This window comes from Betta splendens, chromosome 9 (assembly GCF_900634795.4).
Source record: "Betta splendens chromosome 9, fBetSpl5.4, whole genome shotgun sequence".
Taxonomy (NCBI): domain Eukaryota; kingdom Metazoa; phylum Chordata; class Actinopteri; order Anabantiformes; family Osphronemidae; genus Betta; species Betta splendens.
The window spans coordinates 22,014,942-22,035,629 of record NC_040889.2 but is presented as its reverse complement, the minus strand read 5'-3'; the positions used below and the strand labels follow the sequence as shown (position 1 = coordinate 22,035,629).

General features: G+C 41.3%; 1 protein-coding gene across 6 annotated transcripts; it reads right to left on the bottom strand.

Moving 5' to 3' along the window:
* Positions 1–19: 19 nt before the first annotated feature.
* clip1a (CAP-GLY domain containing linker protein 1a) lies at positions 20–20,192 on the bottom strand. 6 transcript variants are annotated; one of them, XM_029162158.3, is made up of 27 exons: positions 20,053–20,192; positions 16,330–16,645; positions 15,625–16,199; positions 14,977–15,101; positions 14,516–14,732; positions 14,227–14,424; positions 14,024–14,115; positions 13,790–13,850; positions 12,035–12,139; positions 10,245–11,153; positions 10,040–10,156; positions 9,789–9,846; positions 9,594–9,677; positions 9,319–9,475; positions 9,047–9,212; positions 8,689–8,904; positions 5,701–8,154; positions 4,784–4,921; positions 4,596–4,702; positions 4,343–4,463; positions 4,195–4,247; positions 4,058–4,078; positions 3,631–3,748; positions 2,748–2,895; positions 2,565–2,617; positions 1,181–1,308; positions 20–1,091 (listed from the first exon to the last, which is right to left on the bottom strand). In XM_029162158.3, exons 2-27 carry the CDS (start codon positions 16,418–16,420, stop codon positions 863–865), a joined length of 6,741 nt encoding a protein of 2,246 aa, XP_029017991.1. In that variant the 5' UTR covers positions 16,421–16,645; positions 20,053–20,192; the 3' UTR covers positions 20–862. The 6 variants fall into 6 exon arrangements, with proteins under 6 accessions (XP_029017991.1, XP_055367629.1, XP_055367628.1 ...); XM_055511654.1 differs by lacking the exon at positions 20,053–20,192 and adding an exon at positions 17,222–17,823; XM_055511653.1 differs by lacking the exon at positions 20,053–20,192 and adding an exon at positions 16,916–17,084.
* Positions 20,193–20,688: the final 496 nt, after the last annotated feature.

Below are 20,688 nucleotides of genomic sequence, written 5' to 3'. Positions count from 1 at the left end.
TTAAATGAACAATCACAGGTTTTACTTTATACATAAAGTTTATTTATTTTTATACATATATTCAAAACATTTTAAAGAAATCTCAAAGTATCATTATTTCATACAGAAATCCTCTTTTTAAATGCAAACAAACTTTTTGGAAAGGCCATTTGACTGGAACGGAGCCCTCACAGTAAGCGTGAAGTGCTTTACCTCTACTTATCAGCCCACACTCGCTTCCAGAAAACTAGAAAAAAGTCCCCGTTAAAGTCAACGTGTCTGTGAGTCGATCCTCGTAGCTGCTCCAGCCCTGGCAGGCGTGAGCAAATCAAACGCTATCAAAGTACATAGTATTTCCAGGCATAAAAAAATAAACTATAGCTCACCAGTTTCTGCACAAACGTTTATCAATCAAGTCATTTACAGTTCCAAATACACACCTTGTGTTACACTATATTATCTCTGTAACCCCCAACAACCTGTGCAAACAGTATTAGGATATTGATAAATTAAATGACATGAACAATACTATTACTTCTCCCACAATGATACTTCCACTTAACTTATCCCTTCGCTCACAAAAAAAGAAAAGAGGATAAAACATTCATCTTCCCAAAATCAGAAGCAATTACAAAGTCTTAACTGCTGTATTTTATTTTTCTGGACAGAGATTCTGAGGAGAGCGTTTCCCTCTAAGAGCGCTTGAGGGTGGGCATGGACAGTAAGGACGCTTGGCAAAAACAAGCACACACGCACACACACGCACACACACGCACACACACGCACACACACGCACACACACAAACTAAGCCCCGAAAATCACCGCATATTTTAACATGATGTGCAAATATAGTGATTGTGCGAACAAGGGTTAAAAAGGCTTTTAAAAGGTCTGGTCATCATTACAAGCGTCGGTCCAGTGGCCGAACACCTCACAGATGTCGCAGTAAGGTCGTTCCTCGGCCTTGTTACCGTGGTAGGTGGTGTGTGGAGGGGAATCAGGCATCTGCATCTGTGTGGGACAGTCCTCTGTGTCATGAAGATCAAAGCAGTCACAGATGTCGCAGAACAGCCTTGGGGGAGGTTTCTTCTTCGTGGGTTCTTCTTCATGACTGCAGAGAAAATTAAGTAGCTCTAGGTATGACTGACTTGTGACTGATGGTGTTATTTAAAAAGAAAACATGACATAAGTGGCACTTACCCATCGTAATTATCCAGTTCATTTGGATTATTCCCATTTAGAGCAGCAGCTGCCATTTTCTCCAGCTTGTCCTTGAGGTCCTGATTCTTCCTCTGGAGGTCAACAATGACTGAATTCAGGAACTCAATCTGTAAAGGAAAATTACAACGGTATCATGACTGCTGCTGCTACAGGCAAGGGATCCACATTTACCGGTACTTAATATTAAGTGTTGTACTAAGGTTTGAACACAACGCCTAGGTTCAGATAACAGTAGCTGTACTTAGTACTATATTTCCCTACTAATTAACACAATCTAGACTGTGGCAGTCCATCCCCACTGTGAGCTGTCAGCCAAAGCAAAAGATCAAAGCTTGGAATGAGTCAGTAGATAAAATACTCACTTAAGTTGTGTCTCATGAATTACAAGTAATCGTAATATCAGATCTAATGCTTCTTCTGTGATGAAAATCCATGTAATCTGGGGATTTTAGTAAAGTCTTTATCTAAAGGTATTGAGAAGTCGAGCTTGTTTTCTCTTTGAAGGAACTTTGTGAGTTTGACACCAACTATAATGTGTTCCACTGGACGAAACATACGAGCCACAGTGAGAGTGACAGACAAACATGCACAAGTGAAGCTGATGAAAAACATTAACAAACCGCTGCCTGATGGTGTTGTAGCATTGGCAACATCAGAGACAGAGAAGAGTAGCGGAGTTGGAATTTTAGAAAAGAAGAAGGGGAGGAAAAAAAATGAAATTCAAATTAGGACCCACCTAATGTCAGACAACTGTCAGGTCATCACTGACACAGAAAACACAGTATAACATTTTAAAAACAGAGGCTGGTGATGAGACACTGCGACACACAATCACCTGGGAATGAACCTGGAATTCATGTGTCATTAATTGAGCTTTTCAAAAATAAAGTTCCAAATCAGCCAATATGTTTCACCTCTGCAAAACATTATACTGTTACAGCTACATGGGTCACAGTGAACGTGGGTTGATGCACTAAACAGTCATGTGCAAAAAGTTAGTACCACCTTTCTTAAAACTAGATGTAGTGCATTAAAAACTAATCAAATACAACTGGACAACACAAGTTTTTACTGTGCCATTATTCATAGGCTATCCTTTTCCTGCCTTTTCCTTTTGATCCCAATCAAGCTGCTCTAGTGTCTGCAGGCAGTCGCAGCCTTTGTCATGACATGTACGCTTGCAGAAAAGCTGATTAGTAAACATGTCACACAAACCAAACTTAATTCTACTGGAGAAATCTACTTATATTATTAAAATGCAGATGCACATGAACTAGTGTCAAACCAAAAACTTCCATGGGAAGTCCCTAACCCTAGAAGCCTAAGATTTGATATGATTGAAGATGAACAACACTTCTCACACCTGACTCTCTGCAGTCTCCTTATCCTCCCTTAGTTGGTCAAGAACCACATCACCTGGAAATAGGATTACAGGAAATTACAAAAACAGAAATAAATAATAAAGAGCGTTACCTTTTGAAGTTACTTCAACCTTCAAGGGTTACAAGAAATGAGAGCTGTGGCCTCCAGTTAGAAATTGCATTACCTGAGGACTTCACTGTTTCAGGACCCGCAGCCAGGTCCTTCTCCAGCCTCTGAACACGAGCTTGTAGATTTACCTTCTCCTTCTCTAAGGCCTCAATTGTACCCTGCAACGTCTTAACTGAGATACTCTCTCTATGCAGTACAGCCAGCTGTGGAGACAATAACAAATATTGGTCAAATCTCAGACATTTTTTCAATGCAAAGGCAATGTTATGGCAACAAGACCAACACAACCATGTTTAAATGAAGGACTCATTCATTCTGCATAAATTAAACTGATTTCAAAGCAAAACCTGTCTGAAAAAAAAAAAATATGTCACTTGGTTTGCGAGAACCACAAAAGCTTTTGGCCCTGACATTAGGCATGTTGTAGGATCCCTTTCAAGCAGACTAAAAACGAAAGCGGGCCAAAATAGTTTGACGTAGAACATCCTGTTAGCCTCAGTTGTCCAAGAAACCACTCTGCAGAGTCTATAGTCTAGTCTACATGACCTTTAATAGGTATGTTGTGTTCAGGCCTGTAAACATATTAATGAAGTACAGTAATGAGGAGAGGACAGGCTAGGCTGTATATGAGACTAATGTGAGTAAAATAATGGTAATAAGATAATAAAGATATTGTTGTATGTATGTATGTGATGATGATATGGATGTAACAGAGTAAATATACTTTTTATGTGTGATGTGAATGTTTGAAATAAACTGATCAAATCACATCACATCACATCAAATCAAATCAAGCCTGGTGTTGTGCTGAGGAAGTGCCACAGCAAGGAAACAGTGACGTGTCAGGTGTTGACTTGCATGTGCTCAACTTTTGCACGCTCAGCAATTCCTCTGTTCTGTGCCACCCAAACTGACAGCGAATGGCGACAGCTTCTTACCTCACTTCTAAGACTTTCCACCTGCTGGTCCTTTTCTGAGATTAAGGCACTGTTTTTATGGATGGACTGTTGGAGGGCAGCCTTCTCCTTTTCCAGCTGCTCCTTCAAGGTGTTTTCACTATCAGATAAACAAACACACACACATGTTCAAGGTGACATACCTTGCAAATACCTTGTGTGTGGTATTATGGAAAAATGGCAAACAAACCAACACCAATGTATTTTAATAAGGAAGAAAAATAATAAATTAAGAGCAATGGTAAAACAGAACCCCCGATGAAGTGAAAGCAGACATAAAAATAGTAGTAAATAGGAGGTGAAACGGATGCTTCGCTCTTGGCTTTTGTGTATCAGCCTACATGCATGTATTCGTATTTTGTATATGGGAATGGTGGACATCACACTGAATACTGAACACACTGAGTACCTGAAGGCATTGTTTGGCAGGCTTAGGGAGAAAAGATTAGAATTAAATTCCCTTATGCACGACATACTGGCAATGGGATTTAGATTCTGGAATAAAACAATACAAACCTAACAATGTAAGGAAGTGTATCATCTTACCTTTGCTTCAAGTCATCTAATTGTTTTTTGAGTTTTGAGTGCTCATCCTTGAGCTAAAGGTCAAAGTGCAAATACAGTCAGATAAGTAACCAAACCACACTGTTAATATGTTTGTGGGTGTATGTAAATACAATGGAGAGAGCTGCACCTTCACAACATCACTTTGGCCTTTCTGATTGTTATCGAGCTCCTGAGTCAGCTTCTTGTTCTCATCTTGCAGCATCTGCAGAGACTGTGACTTCACAGACACTGCGTCTTTCAGCATGTCACTAAACAAACACAACCAATAAAATAAAAATAAAAAGCACCACATTAGGTTTGAAACAGCCTCATCGCCAAAGCCGTGATTTACTGCATACAATATATAACTATTATCAAGCTCAACTTGATGATATACTCACATTTCCTGGCACAGGCTCTTGGTCTTTTCAGTTTCAGTGCCAAACTGCTCTTTGGATACAATCAGATCTTCCTGGTACTTGGAATTCTCCTTTTTCAATGTTTCGAGCTTTAACAATTGTAACAAAAACAATTAATTCACCACAGAGAGCTGCCATTAGCACTTTTTGTGCAGAGACTGAAGTTCTACCTGCATCTCAACCTCCAGCTTGGATCGCTGGAGCTCATCCACCAAGGACTGGATGTCGTTCTTCTCTTTCATCAAACTGGCTTTGTCTTTTGTCAGCTGTTCAAGAGCCTCAGCAGTCTTGGCAGAAACCTCTGTAGCCTAAGAATTTTTCAAAAACGTGGTTGACAAGCTCTCCATGGCCTCAATTCAGAATTATAAATATTTCAATTAAGATGAGAAGTATTTTAATTAAGATGTTCAATTTTTGACTCTAGTAAAATTAAAATAAAATGCTCTAACAAATTAATAATTTATTTTGCCCGTTACAATACATTTAACTGCATGCTGAATTAATCAACATTCCTAATTATGGAATCCATTATTCAATCTTTGGTGCGGTTACAAACAGAACTTGAGTTAGAAACATAAATTACACTTACATATACTCTCTAATACTCTACAACCTGTGGCCTCAGAATGGACACCAATAACGCATTAACCTCGTTTTCATTAAGGAAAGGTTTTCTGAAAGTTTTTTTAATCAGGACTTTCATGATTTCTTTTTGAAGTTAAATTTAGCAGTATTACAAGGCCAAAACCTTTTTATTTATGTTTTGATTCAACTTTAAAGCTTCAGTGTCTGGAGTCTGGTAATACACAATTACGTATCAAATATGATGAGCACCTTCATAGAGTGAGGCCTATTACAGTCCATTTACTTTTCACCTGATGTTAGATCGCATTATAAGCCCACAGGAAAAGGCTGGGAGGTAAAGGTGACACATACAACAGCAGTTAGTGAATGAAGGATGAAAGCTAGACATGAAAATAAAGAAAAGGGGAACAGGGAGAAACTCCAGCAAGCATGCAGTGACAAGGTGACATAGGCCCAGCCGCTCTAAGACGTGTGTCAGTGATTACTACAGGAGGAGGAATACCTCATGCTGTTTAGAAATGGCATGTTTTAGTTGGCTCTCCAGCTGCCTGACTTGCTGTGTGGCTTCGTCTTTCTCCACCTGCAGGGCATCTCTCTGAGCCGTCAGGCTGGAGATGCTGGAGGAGATCTCCTCTTTTTCAACGGCAGAGGCCGATACCTCTGCAGCGGCGGTCCGGTATTTGTCCTCCAAACGCTGTTTATCCATTTGTAGGGTCTGGATGTCAACCACAAGATGTTTCTGGCTAGTTCGCAACTTCTCCACATCTTCAAGGAGCCGTGATCGTTCTGCGAGCCAATCGTCCTGCTTGGTGTGGAGCGAAGCGACGTCCTGGTCCAACTTGCACTGTGCTGCCAAGAGGTTCTCCTTCTCCGTGGTGAGGAGGCTCATCTCTACGCTGGTTTTCTCAAGCTTAGACAGCAGCTGTTCATTATCTTCTCTCAAATTACCGATTTCTTGTTCTTGCTGTTTAAACCTCGTTTCCAATGCTTCCTTATCCACTAGGAAAGATTTCCTATGCACATCAGCATCCTGGAGATTAGAGGACATCTCCTCATTTTCTTTTGTAACTTTGGACAATGTTTTCTGCAGCTCCTCAATTTGTCTGGACAGAGCATCATTCTTAGAGATCTCTTTATTTCTTTCACTGGATTCATCCTGTAGTTTGGACTCAAGCAGGCCCTTGAACTGTGACAGTGATTCAGTCAGATTCTTTAACTCCTGGATCTCCTGTAACAGCCTCTTTTTTTCTTTTTGTAAGGACTGCACTTCTGTGTTAACCTCAGTCTGCAACAATTGCAGACGCTGACTATCTGCTTTAAGGTTGTCCACTTGTTGAACAAGTTGTAAATTGGTCTTTTCAAAATCCTTTTTTACTTTACCCAACTCCTGAATAAGCTCACCCTTGTCTTTCTGAAGAATTTCAATATTGGTATTGTGTTTTTGCAACTCTTTTTCTAAGTCAACCTTTTCTTGTTTCAAAAAAGTCATCTTTGCCTCAGTCTCCTCTTTTTGGTCCTTTATTTTCTCCAGCATTGTTGTTAAGTCAGCCTTTTCTTGAATGAGGCCGGCATTAGCTCTGGAGTAACTATCCAACTGCTCCCTAGCTGACCGAATATCACCAGCTAGCTTATCGCGCTCCAGAGAAAGCATGTTCTTCTCCGATACAGCTTTTGTGTACTTCTCCTCCAGCTCTCCCTTCTCCCCTGACAAACACTCATAATCCATTTTCTGCTGTTCTAGTGTTGAATCCAAGCTCATTTTTTCCTTACGGATACTATGTAGAGCCATCTCATTTTCAGAACTTTGAACACGAAACACTTGTTTCTCTTGCTCAAAAGATGATAAAGCTTCCTGATATTTCTTATTGGACTGAGACAGCTGATCTGCTAAGGCTTTAAGCTCCTCCTTTAACTCTTCTGTCTCTTTGAGGAGTTCTTCCTTTTCATTCGAGACCTTTCTTTGGATTGCAAGTAATTCTTCTTTCTCCTGCAGAAGGTGAAGCTTCTCAGAATCAGTTACCTCACTGCTTGTCTTGAAGTCCTCTAGCATCTGTGCTAAGCTGATTTTTGCGGCTCGAAGTTCTTCACACTGACGAACAGAGCTCTCCAGTTCTTTCTTTGTAACACTGAGCTTATTCTGAAGCTCCTCCTTCGCTACCTCAAGGCTCTTTTTATTCAGGACAGCAGAATTGATTTCAGAGGACATCTCCATTTTTTCTTTTGTCAGTGCCTCTGTGAGGGCCTGCAACTGGCTATTCTTCATTGTAAGATCTTCTTTTTCCAAGTTCAAGGATTTAAGTTTTGCCTGCAACTCAGCATTCTTAGCATCAAGAGATTTTTTAGCATTTCTTGCAGCATCTCTCTCTAAAATTAAATCCTCCTTCTCACAAGTGAACTTTGACCTGCTTTCGGTGAGGTCCTCTTCAAGCCGGTTCCTGTCTTGACAGACATTTTCATAATCGTCAAGAAGCTTTCTCTTTCTAGCCTCAATTTGTTGGATGTCCTGCTGATGTTTTAGAAGCAAGTCATCCTTCTCTGCATTTTGTCTTTGAAGCTTCTCCGTTTGGACCTGGTATTCATCATTAGCAAGCTTCAGGTTTTTGTTCTCAGTCTGTATTTCCTGAAGACTTTCTTTGATGATCTGCAGCTCCTTGTGCAATAAAATATTTTCTTCATCTGAACACCTGCTGTTAGCAAGTAGTTCCTCTTGATGTTTTGAAAGCTTATCTCTGGAAGTTAGCAGTTCTTCGTTCTTGACTGAGAGATCATGGTGACTGAGCTCAAGGGCAGAGAGTTTACTTGTCACATCTAAAAGCTGTTGCTCCAGTTTGTTTTTCTCAGCCTTACTGTTCTCATTTTCCTTACATTGCTTTTCCAGATCTAGACTCTGCTTTTCCAGCTCTTTCGACAAATGATCAACATCATGTTTGTAGGAGTCAAGCTCAGCAGAAAGACACTGGAAAAATAAAGATGAAAGGGGAGAAAAGCATGGGGATATGTATACACAGGAAAAAGCAATATGAATCCAAAAATAAACCAAGCAGATATGAACATAGGTGAAATGCAACTGAAAGGGTTAAACTGCAAAAGCATCAAAATGGCAAGAGATCACACCACAGCGTTATCCCCCAAAACATAACAAGGTGGAACATTTTCACTTCATCAACATACAATTTTACAACTTCAGCAGCCTCAAGTTACTTTTTCTTTTCAATCAATTATTCCAAACTAGTAAAGCAAAAAAAAATAAATCAGAAAGTGAAAAGGTTCAACATGAAAGGATCAAATATCATTATAGTAAATTTGAAAAACAGATGAAGAAATTGCTTTAAAAAAGTGCACCAAGTAAATATAGCTTTCAAATACATAAATTAGACCAAAAAACGTTATTTGGAGGAACAACCTGCATTAGTGTTATACATAGTCACTGATGTTAAATGCTAAAAATGTTTCCTGTGGTGAGGTTAAGTGCATGTGTGTAATTCCATACCTGAACCTGTTCTTTTAATGGTTGCAGCTCAGACACCAGTTTTTCCAGCTCCTGGGTTTGGTTCTTGGATGAGGAGAGCTCCTGCTGCAACTTCTCAACTTGATTCTGGAGCTTGTCACGTTCCTTCACATGAACGTCTAAGGCCTGTGAGAGGGATTTCTCCTGAGAAACCTTCAGTTCCTCAACTAGAGTTTCACCCTTTTTAACAGTCTCTTCCTACAATTCAGAAAACGAGAAAAGGTGACATCTTTGTTGCTGAAGGAAACCAGGGTGTAATAAATGTTAAATTTTCCAATGCAGTGTATAGAATTATAGAATTCTCAAACATAACGTGTGTGAACTGTTCTACACTACTAACCAAAGTAGAAATCTTCTCCTGAAGGCTACGTGTTTGGGACTCATGGTTTTGTGTGTTCTCTTTAAGCTCCTGTTCTTTTAGTGACTGTTCCTTCTGGAGCTGTTCATTCAAGTGCGCCACCTTCTCCTTCTCCTCAGCCAGTTGACTTTGTAACTCCTCAAGTCGCCTGTGTCAAAATAAAAAAAGCCAGTTTAGTGACGAGTTACTCATAAGCTATGTATCGGAGTACTGAACATGTCAAAGTGAAATAAGAGAACAAAATAATTCCATACCTTTCTTTCTGTATAAGGTCTTCGTTCATTTTGGTCAGCTGTACTGAATTATTGCCAGATGCCTTCATCATGTCTGAAATATCGTTTTCCAGCTTGCTTTTGTCCTTGGACAGCTGTTCAAGCTTGTCATCTGCTGTTCCTAGCTTCCGCTCAAGCCCTAATTAAAAGACAATGCATTTTTAATAGGGTCTAAAAGATTATAAGTCATTGATTCGAGTAGGAAGGAAAGTACTACAACAATAATAAAAAAATTCTCCTTGTTAAAACGTTCTCACCAGCAAGCTGACTCCTTAGACTTTCTACTTCTGTGCTCAGAGATGTGCACTGTTCTTCTTTCTTGCAGAGTTTCTCAAGTGTTTCTGCAAAACAAACATAATAGCTGATGATCTTAACAGCTTTTGTACGCTAAAGGGTCAAGTCTAAAATTAAAAATAAACAAGAAGAGAAAAAAAAAAAACTAAGACGATCACCTTGCATAGTTTTTGCTGATTTTGCCTTTTCCTCTGTGCTTTCAGCCAGTTTTTGTTTCTGCAAGAAAAGTGTTTGTAGTTTTTTCATATCAGTCGTGTATTAAGATACAATTGAAATTACAATTGATTAGTCACAACATAAATGACAGTTCATACATAGACAATTTAGAAGTTAATATAGCCACAACGTTATCACCACCTGGTGGTTCATTGTGATAAGGGAAATAAAATATTCTATCCATGAGCCTCACCAGTTCTCCAAGCTCCTGTTCCAGGGTGTCCTTTTCCTGTTTTACAGTGGTCAGGCTCTGCTGTGAAGTTAAGACTTCCTGCTGTTGGGCCTCCAACTGAGAGCTCAACTCACTTATCTATGGCACGTATAAAAATGCAATAGAAAAGGTGCAAACAGCAAAGAATGAATATGACAAAGTGTATCCAATGAGAATAAAAACTCACCTTGACTCCCTGGTTGTTCGCTTGACTGCGGACCTTTTCTAACTGACTTTTCAGGGTCACGACCTCCTGGTTACCTTGTGCTGCTTGGCTACGTAAAGCCTCTATTTCTGCTATGTGTTCTTTGGTTTCTCTGTCCTTGTCTTGGGTCTGTTGCCCCAACGTTACATCTTTCTCCTCAAGCTCCTTTATCCTAAGTTCAGCAGCATGGAGCTTTCCAAGAACATCCTCCATTTCAACAAGGTGCTGTTCCTCTGCTTTTTCAACATTGGACCGCAGTGACTCCTCCAGTCGCATCTTGTCTTCCATCAAAGACAGTAATTGTGCCTTCAGTAGCTGTAACTCTTGAGCCCAAGCTCTGGCAGCAACTTCATGTTTTGCATCAGCCTCCTCCAGAGACACCTTGTGCTCCGACTTCAGCCTCTCTAGGACACTTTTGGTTTCTACAAGCTCTTCTGTCAGGGCACCTGCGCCTTTACTCAACGACACTTTTAAATCGTCCATTGCTTGCTGGTGAGAAACATTGGCTGACTCCAACTTCGAACGCCACTGTTCAGCACTGTCGGCATTCTCCTTCTCAGCCTGGCTTAAACGCATCTGCAGCTGTTCATTTTCACTTGAAAGCCTTACAGATGTCGCCTGAAGCTGGGCGACTGCCTCACCCTGGCTCTTTTCTTGAGCTTCTAATCGCTCCTTGTATTTTGAAAGCTCTTCTTGGTGCTTAGTTTGTTCAGAAGCCAACTTTTCTCGCACAGAGTTGATTTCTTCCAGAAGAGGAGAAAGAGCCGACTCTGTGTCCTCGGAGCCCTGCTGGGACCCAAGACGCAGCCTCAGGTCAGCTACCTCTCTTGTTCGTAGTGAAAGGTCCCTCTCAAGCTCCATAATACGAGATCTTTCTGACACAGTAGCAACCTTAAAAGCAAAAGTCTTGCAGTTAAAAATGTTTATTATTGTAAAATGCTGAACTATGACATTTAAAAACTACACCCCAAAAATTAGTAAACTAAAATAATACGTAACAGACAATCTATCATGTTGAAACTGTTGAAAATGAAGGTGTTAATGCCTCCCCCGGTTGTCTAGCTGATATTGTCTAGCTAATATTGTCCAAAAAAAAATCTAAATGAACAACACAAATTTAATTAATAAGAAACATCCATTAAAAGGACCATCATATTTTACGTGGACTTAATCATATTTAAAACACATTACATATAAAAAATGACATTTTAACAAACTAATAGTGAAAGGAGAACCTGTGGAAATGAGTCATCCTTATAAAACTTTATACTTACTAATAATAATAATAATACCAATATGATTTATATTAGGGCAACACTAGGATGGATAATTTAGGAGGTGGAACTGATTTTAAACTAGCAAAACACAGTACCACCAGTTACACAGGACAAATGGATGCTGGAAAGGACTAGGGAAGGAGAACATAGGATAACTGAGAGAATGATTAGCCGGGGAGAAGGGAGACGTTTGTCTGTCTGGTTAAGCAGTGATACGATCAGTGGATGTGCAGAAAAATGATTGTTTTTCCATCTAAAAAAAGAAATTTAACGTGATGCAGAATTTGAAAGTCTGATTTAGGCAATTAAAAAAAAAAGGTTTGTTGTCAAAGCAGGAGTTCTTTTCATGTTAAGGCAGAGAAAAAAAAAGAGGTTTTAATCACCACATGTTCATAAACAGCAAAGCTCCGCATACGTCTGTACCCCCTGCAGTATTTTGACCACTACCCCCAGCCACTGCCCTCGGGTTTCTTTAAGCAGCACAGAATTCATTACCCTAGTGTCTTCTAACTCTCTTTGGAGTTTCTCAGCTTTGGTCTTTTCAAAGAGCAGGCTCTGTTCAAGCTCCTTAATGTGGGCATGCTCCAGCCTGGTCTGCGTCTGTTAGTAAACAAGGGGAAGAGGAAAAGAACACACCAGTGCCACCATCACATGCCAGCCCAACACAGACAGAGCGGGAGGGGGACAGGAGAGACGACAGGGGGTGGACGATGGTGGGACACTCTTTGTGTAGGAGCATTTGCAGGGATGGGAATGGGGTTATTAGGTACGGGCACAGCGGTGACGAACGAAAATGGGAAGTGACTCCATGCTGTGAAATAACCAGCTGTATGTAGGAATTGTTTGAAAAAGCAAAGGAAAAGGCTGTAGGTTGAGTACAAGTGTGTTGGCGGTGGCAGTTTAGTAACCGTGCAAAACTGACACCTGGTAAACAAAGCACACTTTTACCATATACAGAGAATTTAGTATGTGTGTGTGTGTGTGTGTGTGTGGGGGGGGGGTGCAAGTAAATCAATTAACATGATTTTACCACACCATGGTGAGAAAGCAGTGATGGCTTTTTCCTGACCCCTCTACTTCAGTCTATACTGTAAGATAAAATCAACTGATCAGGTCATTCAGGACATAAGACTGTATCTGCAGATACTTCTGAACAGCTTTCTGCATCCGTTGATTTGCATTTCACCTTATTTAGACCCAGTGTACTCAATTTATATGTTATCAGCACACTGCTTTCTCTCTTTGGTAACAGGACCAATGTCTGCACTCTGTCATTAGTGGAAACCACCAGTCATCAGGCCACCATATGCAGGATTTGTAACCAAAACTTAACCGTACCGGTTTGTAAACTGCATGTCTGAATGATATACCACATTCAAAAGGTATGTGAGGAACGAAGGTGTAAATGACACTAAGAAATACATGATGGGACTGTAAACTATGCATGTAAAGACTTGGCACAAAGAACTTTCTATGAAGATTCCATTTTCATTTTGATGCTCAGTGCTGTTTCCCTTTGACTGTAGTAAGCAGACTGTATTTAAGTCTGTGACTGGGCAGTGGAATGGCAAGGGAGCATTTCCAGTGATTCCATGCTGAGCACTGGACCAACAGTAAAGACAAAGACGAGAAGGAAGAAGTAATAACGTCACATCTCTGAACATGGAGGCACTGAGGGTTATAACACAACATTAGTATACGTTCAACAGCTTAAAGTCAAAACAGCATTTTGGAGTTGGGCCCGCTGGTACAGTTTGTTTTGTTGTTCAAGCAGCATGCAAGTTTTTAAATTCATCCACAGCTGTGAGTCAGTCATAAGCTGTTAGTGGATTTATGTAAAAAGAAGACAAAGAAATACTCTAACCCTGTTGCTCTAATTTTAAACTTCTATTTCGACCTCAGATGTTTTCAGGGCAACCGAGATGCCCCCTGCATACCACTGTGAAGTAAATAACAATGTTTGTTTAAATATCCAAGACTCTGCATGTCATGATATATGTAAATGGGAAAATGACTTATTTCAGGAATGAGCCTGTCTTATTGAAGAGAATACATGGTTAATTAACAGTAAGCTATTTAAGTGAAAGCTGTCCATTTTACCCACAATAGAATCACACGATTCTTTCTCCTCCCTAATAGGCACAACAAACAGATACAATCTATTAACACTAAATTTGTGTTGGACTGAATTAGACCAAACAGGTGTGTGATCATTGAGTTTACACTGTATGGAACTGTTATAATTTTTACCTCTAGGTCTCCTTTGGTAATGCAAGCTTCCTCTACACGGAACTGAAGGTCCTCCACCTTCCTGTTTAATGGGGAAAAAGAATCAGTCTGAAGCCCAACAACCTCCAAACTAAATGATTAAGAGACAGATTAGTTCCATGTGAATGCAGAAACAACAAAGCTAAAACATTTCCATACATGTTTAGTATAAATTTGTTAAATTAAAACCTTAACCGTGATTATGGGAATCCTTACCTGCGCTCCTCCTCCAACTGATTCAGAAGCTCAACTTTGTCTCTATCTGCAGCTTCTACCAATGCACGCAACTGATCCATCTTGGCCTCCATCTTAAATAACAAGGTCAGAGATTTGAAAAAAAAAAAAACATTTTAGGCTGCAAAAAATGAAAAGATTCTTTAACAATACTATATGTAGTTAATAATAGCAGTAAACAAAACCTGCTCATGATCATCCCTGAGCAAGCTTATTTCTTGCTCCATCTCCCCAGCGTGGCTTGTGGCCTTGGCAACTTCTGCTCTTTCCATGTCCCTCTCAGCCATCAGCTGCTCAATATGCTGTTGCTTCTCCTTCAACGCCTCCTGCAGGGCTGTGGTGCCCGAAATCTTCCGATTATATCGCGATGATGTCTCTGTTAGCTATGAAAAAGTAGCAGACACAGCGATGAGCAAGCAGAACACAGAACTACTATACGCTACACACTTCTTAATACTCCTATTGCTGACTCACCAAGCCTGTGCGACTGGGCTTGGCACTGACGGAGGATGCCACAGAGCTCATGGTACTGATGGAAGAGGCACTAGGGCTTCTCTTCAACCCTGATGGTGTGGCCACTACTTTTCGTACTGTTGTTTTCGCTTTGGCAGGCGTTGTAGAAGGAAAGCCAATGCGAGTGACTTTGTGAACCGGGGCAAACAAACCATACTTGGGTTGGCACTGAAAATATCTAGAAAAACACAAGGCGATACAATCTTGAAAATGGAAGTTCTAGCGTACACACGAGTGACAACCTCTTACATAGTTCTTAATGTTGGAAAAATACTGCATTTAATCATCAAACACTTACATACACTTATACACTTTGGTGTAAATAAAATACTGAAGAAGGTCCCAACTGATTGTGTCTGCTTTATTTAAGATTTACAAGGGGAACTAACAATTTCGCTAACACATCCAATTTTCCTTTGTACCTTGTTCCAGCTACTGCTCCGTCGTTCTTTCCTAAAGGCTCGTCCAGTTCCACACCACACCACTCGCCTTTGGCAAAATCTGTTTCTCCAAGGAAACGCACCACTCCTGCTTTTGTACCACCAACCTGTGAGGAAGTCAAAATATTAGCCAACATTTAAAGGCCTCAAGAGTAATCAGCTTTGCCTATCAATAAATCCAGTAACCAGAGTAATAAGAGCAACAGAAACAAATGTGCCAGTTATGAACAAAATGACATCAAGGTGTAACATGCAAATCTAAACTTCTTTTATTATGGTATTTTAATGTGCATGGCTTGCATGACACTAAATTTGGTATTAAGCACATAACTGCTACAGCCCAATTGACAATGCACTTCCTCTTTACATAATGGAGATACGTAGTTTCTGGGCTGAGGAAAGGAAAAATGGTCATGTGCAAAGAGGAAGGAAGGAAGGAAGGTGCTCAAAAAGATGAAATCAGACACAGATAATGAGTGCAGTTAAAGGTGTTAGTATGAGTCATGCCACTATTTCACAGGTAGAAGTCTGGAAACATGTAGTGAAAGAGAACATTTTTTATATCCTATGTCCACATGAGTGTACTCTCGTGTATAATGTGACTTCTGTATCTGTATAAGGTGACTTTACCAACACACGGTCGTTTATCTTCAGTTCCCGTTCCCCCTTTTTCACTGATCCAGACTCTGAGAGGTTGGAGACAGATTCACTGTTGGTGCGTGTGAGGTTGGAGGGCGCTGCTGCTGGTGTAGCTGGCGTGGGTGGCGTGGCCGATGCAGGTGGTGAGGCCTTCTTGGCTGCAGTGGTAGAAGAGGCTGGTTTTGCGGCGGGCGTTTTTGAGGCCACGTTGCCGACTGAAGGAGTGGGCGACGCAGCGCGGGACGGCGGCGCTGTCTGCGTTCCATTCGCTTCCCCCTCTGTACGAGACAGCTTGGATGGACGGGTAAATATTCCTCGCAGGGCTTCACACTGGAAGTAGCGCACCCCTGCCACCGAACCGTCATTCTTCCCGATAGGTTCATCCAGAACAATTCCTGCCCACTGACCTGGTGCAAACTGGGTATCTCCCAAAAACTGTATATACCCTGGCTTATTCCCATTCACCCACACTCGCTCCCCAATCTCGAAGTTTTCCTCTGGGTTCGAACCATCTCCTCCGCTGGCACTTGGAGCTGATTTGTCTGCTGCTGTAACCTTTGATGCCACTTCAATAAAAGAAAGAAGTGTTTACTCCACCTCTGTCTGTACGGGTTTATGCTCAATCTTAAAAGTGCACAACACATGTGCCTAATATCTATGGAACGAGGACACACAATAAAAGTGAGGAGACTTTACCTGTGGTGGGGTTGGTCTTGGGTGCCCCTGGCCCAGGTGGCCTGCCTATCTTGCTGGGCCCTTTGATCCCACTGGGCTTGGATGTGCTCATGTTTCTTCTTGTGATCTGTTAGACCCACTATTCTGTGTCAGTCAGGGGGTGGAGATTGACTCCAAACCATCAAAATGTTCGGTTGCAACTCTGTGAAATATGGGCAAGTTGTTGTCCAAAACAAAAAAAGTTGAAGAGAAAAAAAAAACAAAAACACAAAAAATGACAACAAAAATATAAACAGGAAAAGGGAGGAGGGAGGAAAGGTGATGCCTACAGATGACCCTGTTTGAAGAGAAAAAATACTTCACTTAATGTTTGCACCACTGGCAAATGAGCATATATTACATTATACAGTATATGTTGACTTCTAGGTTATAACAGTGCTGTAAAGGCCACTCTCAGACCTCCAAAGTGACTTTACTCAAAAACAACAAACACAAACAGTACAGCCAACAGAGAGAGACATGCCTTGAAGGCACAGGCTCGAATAATGGAGGCACTTTGGTTTTGTTATGACAACAAGCTCCGCTGCAGACAACGTGTCACACTTACTGCTAAAAATACCCCGTCCATGGCCAGCGTATCCGCATGCTGCCTTACTGCCACCACAAACTGTGGAGCACAGACGCAGTCCCTCAATCAATCTATCCTTCTGGCATGAAGCGGCACGTTAAACCGTTTGGCAGATTTTTTTTTCCTCTAAAACAGGATTATCGCCAGAACATGACCACCACCAGCAGGAGATTATCCTGTTTGCCGGATTACCTCGGTGCATAAACTGATTTCCTGAATGTACCGTTTAAACCGCTCGCTCGGCGGTGACTGCTTCGGCGCTATCGTATCAAGAAAGGTTTTTACCGTTTGTGCGTGTAGTCGATTTATCAAACCACACGAGTTCAAGGCTTGTTTCTCACAGAGCTGACTCTGCCTCAAGCACACACCTCACATTCCTGAAACAGTTCAAGAGCTAAAGTATGTAGGGTTAACAAGACAACCAAGAAGTAATACTGTCAAACACGCACAGAGAGATTTCTCACTACATTAAGAATGATGGACCTTAGCAGGCGTGACCTAGTTTGAACACTGTTCTAGTTTCCCTCTACTATGGCTCTGAATTATATGGATTAGTGCTCTCAAGTCAAGAGGAGGTCAGAGCAAAACAGCGCATCAACGGCTGAAGACACCATTAGCAAAAATTAAACAAGACAAGACATGCCTGCTGATCGATACAGCCGCTCCAGATTATCTGAACATTAAGCTAAAATGAACTGAAACGAGGAGTAGACACAAGAACCTGGAAATCGAGACCAGCAGAATGTGGAACTGTAAAATGAGAACTGTGCCAGTAATAACAGGAGCATTAGAAAGAAAGGTAACGATTACAGTCTAAAAATGCTCCCAGGTCACCTATCAGCTAATGAGGTGCAAAAGGTCGTAGGAGAAATGACTTTGATGTCTTGCTGAATTCATCAATAAACAGCTTAAAATCAATTGTAAACATAATATAACATAAATGATTCGGTCTGTCGATATGTGGCCCTGTGGTTAAACAGCAGAACGATGTTATAGTAAAAAAATGCCCAGCCTTTTCTGTGACTGTCTAATAGGCATTAACAGAGGATGTTTCAGCTGATTGGTGAGCTAATGCAGTCAGCTGAATATGATCCACTTATTCTGGAAAGTTTCCCACTGCAGTAATGTTAATCTTTCCGCACTGCCTCTCTCACTAATCTGTAGCTAGGAAGAAATCCAAATGCCAATGTTTTGCATAAGTTTAAGGGTAATAATCTACTGGTGATTTTAAAAACAAAATTCAACACCCATAAATACGAAGCTTTACAAATACTACCCTAATGTGTGATGACAGAAAGGCCCGAAGGGTGGGTACAACAAGTCAAGTCCAAGTAATAACTGGTCTCTGATGTGGTTTTGTTCTGTTAAAGAAATGGGAATGAAATGAAATATGACACCGTGAAAAACGGAACTATGATTTAGCTTTCTACTCTACTGACGTAGACATAATACACTTCCATGTCAGACGTTTAGAAGATCCAGGCTTATAAACAGTACAGTGACACTTACAATACATGCAGATTTTAACACATATTATACCAAAGACATCTTGTTGTCCAGTAGCTGAAAACAAATTTTAAATGACCTACATCAGGCTGACAAAAGCCTTGTGATACAAACGTCAGCTAGATTTGCCTTCATGCTTCATAATAGTGCTATTTCCAGCTCCTAAGTGTTTGTTCACTGGTTACACAAGTCAACATACTTTTACTCCACATCATCTTCAGTAGACCAATATCAGAGCAGCCGTGGTACAAACAATTCCTCTGAAATGTGTCGGCAGCTAGTTCAGTTTTACTTGTGTAAAGTCTACAGCCTTAGGTGATGGGCGACCCTCTCGATCTCAGATTCTGCTTCCACTCTTCTACGCTACTGTTTCTGTCATCACACGGCCCAAGCGACTCTAGTTCTTCCCTTTTAAAGGAAACATCTGCTGGGATGATTATGAACGTAGGAGCAGAAAGGCACAAACAGGACACAAAGGCCAGAAGCATCCTGTGGCCTCAGTGTCTGTGAATAAGGAGCCACCTGCATTGACAACAGCCAGTAGCATTTAGAAAGCAGAGTGTGCTAGTTCCACACCTACCTCCACTCTCAGACATGACTGGGACCTAAATAAACTAGTTAAATACACTTACAAAAGGATGGATAATGTTTCTAAAATGTCCAGTCCTACAGGCTGAAATCTACCAACACATAACTAACAAGTCAAAATCTTACCATACAAAAAGACAGACAAATAGAATATTTAGGTGGTGTTGGTGGTCTTTTCATTTCCCTCAACTGATCACAGCAGTAGTCGAGTCAACACAAACAAGCTTAACTAATCATTTTTATGAGCAACTCTTCACTCTAACAGCCGGCTGACGTCATTAAACCATCCATGAAGTTTACAGCTCATTCCGTGGTGTTACAGCGTCTGCTTAGCGGGTTAGCCCGTCCTAAACCCGAACGTAAGCTAACGGATTGAACGCTGTCGATGAGGTGGCACATCTGGAGAGACCGCAGCATGTAAAACACAGCATGGCAGCCCATTTGTCTATCAGCCACTTCTATAGCTCTGGTTCAATAATAGTCCGTTCATAATGAGGTACAACAGTCCACATACTCCAACCAGCGGCTAAGTTGCTAAGTAGCGGGTAAATATTGGGTGAAAACTGTCGTCGTCTTAGCGCTCCAGGTCAAATCCCAAGTCCAAAAGTCTCCGCAATGTCAGCGGAGCTCCAGCAGGGCACACTGCTGCCACAAGTTGGGAGTCGCCACAACAATGTGTTACATCTTAGATCACCTGTCAATATAGCTTTGCCCAATAGAGCCGCTGTGAGCAGAGCGTAGACCGCCTCAGACTAATTAAATCCCAGTCTTGTCACGATAAATCAGACCTGATTAGTTGCTAAGTAACATTAGCAGCGAGGCCCGAGCAATGCCGCCAGCCGGTGATCCGGATCAGGAGGCTCGTCTAGCTAGCTAGCTAAACTAACAGCTCAACTTAACCTATGCGCCACCTGCACAACTTCCACGTAACAACAGCGCTCACCTTCGCGGTCCAAGAGCAGCAAACGGACAAGTACGCACACGGAAATAACTATATGACCTCAGCGGCGGCCGATACTGACCTGATATGGTTCTGTGTAGCTTTCGTCTCCACAGGAAAAAATGACACGGCTAGCAAGCTAAGTGTAAAACACGGCACAGCCCAGCGCACGAGCCGCGTCCAACGGTGTGGAGGAACGTCAACGGAGGGGGGCGACCAAAGAGGATGTGTGGAGTAAGATGGAGAACTCCCTACGTCACAGGATGCGAGAAGTTTACTGGCTGCACCAACTAAGCTAGTGGCGTCAGCCAGGCTAATATAGCTGGACACATGTTTGTTAATCTAATGTTACACAAGCCAGAGGTGAAGCAGTGGTCAAATCATCTAAACCCTAGTGTTGGCGTGCTTGACAGGTATTTGAACATTTTTTCCTTGATTGTCCAGAAATCGGTTGATTTGACAATTCTCTTTATTTAACATCTGTATTTGAGGAATGATATAATGAAGAAACCATAATGCAGGCCAAAGCTTCTGGTAACATGGGAACCAAAGCTGTCCTAGAGCAACGTCCTTTCATTTGCAAACTGTCAAGTACTACAAATGTAGAAATTAAAGTAACCGAGGCTTCAAGCTTTCATTCTGCTCCGTGCGGTTATCACAGAGCTAAACCTTATCAAACCCACCCATGTGGGATGATCAGACAAATTGAATCACAGAC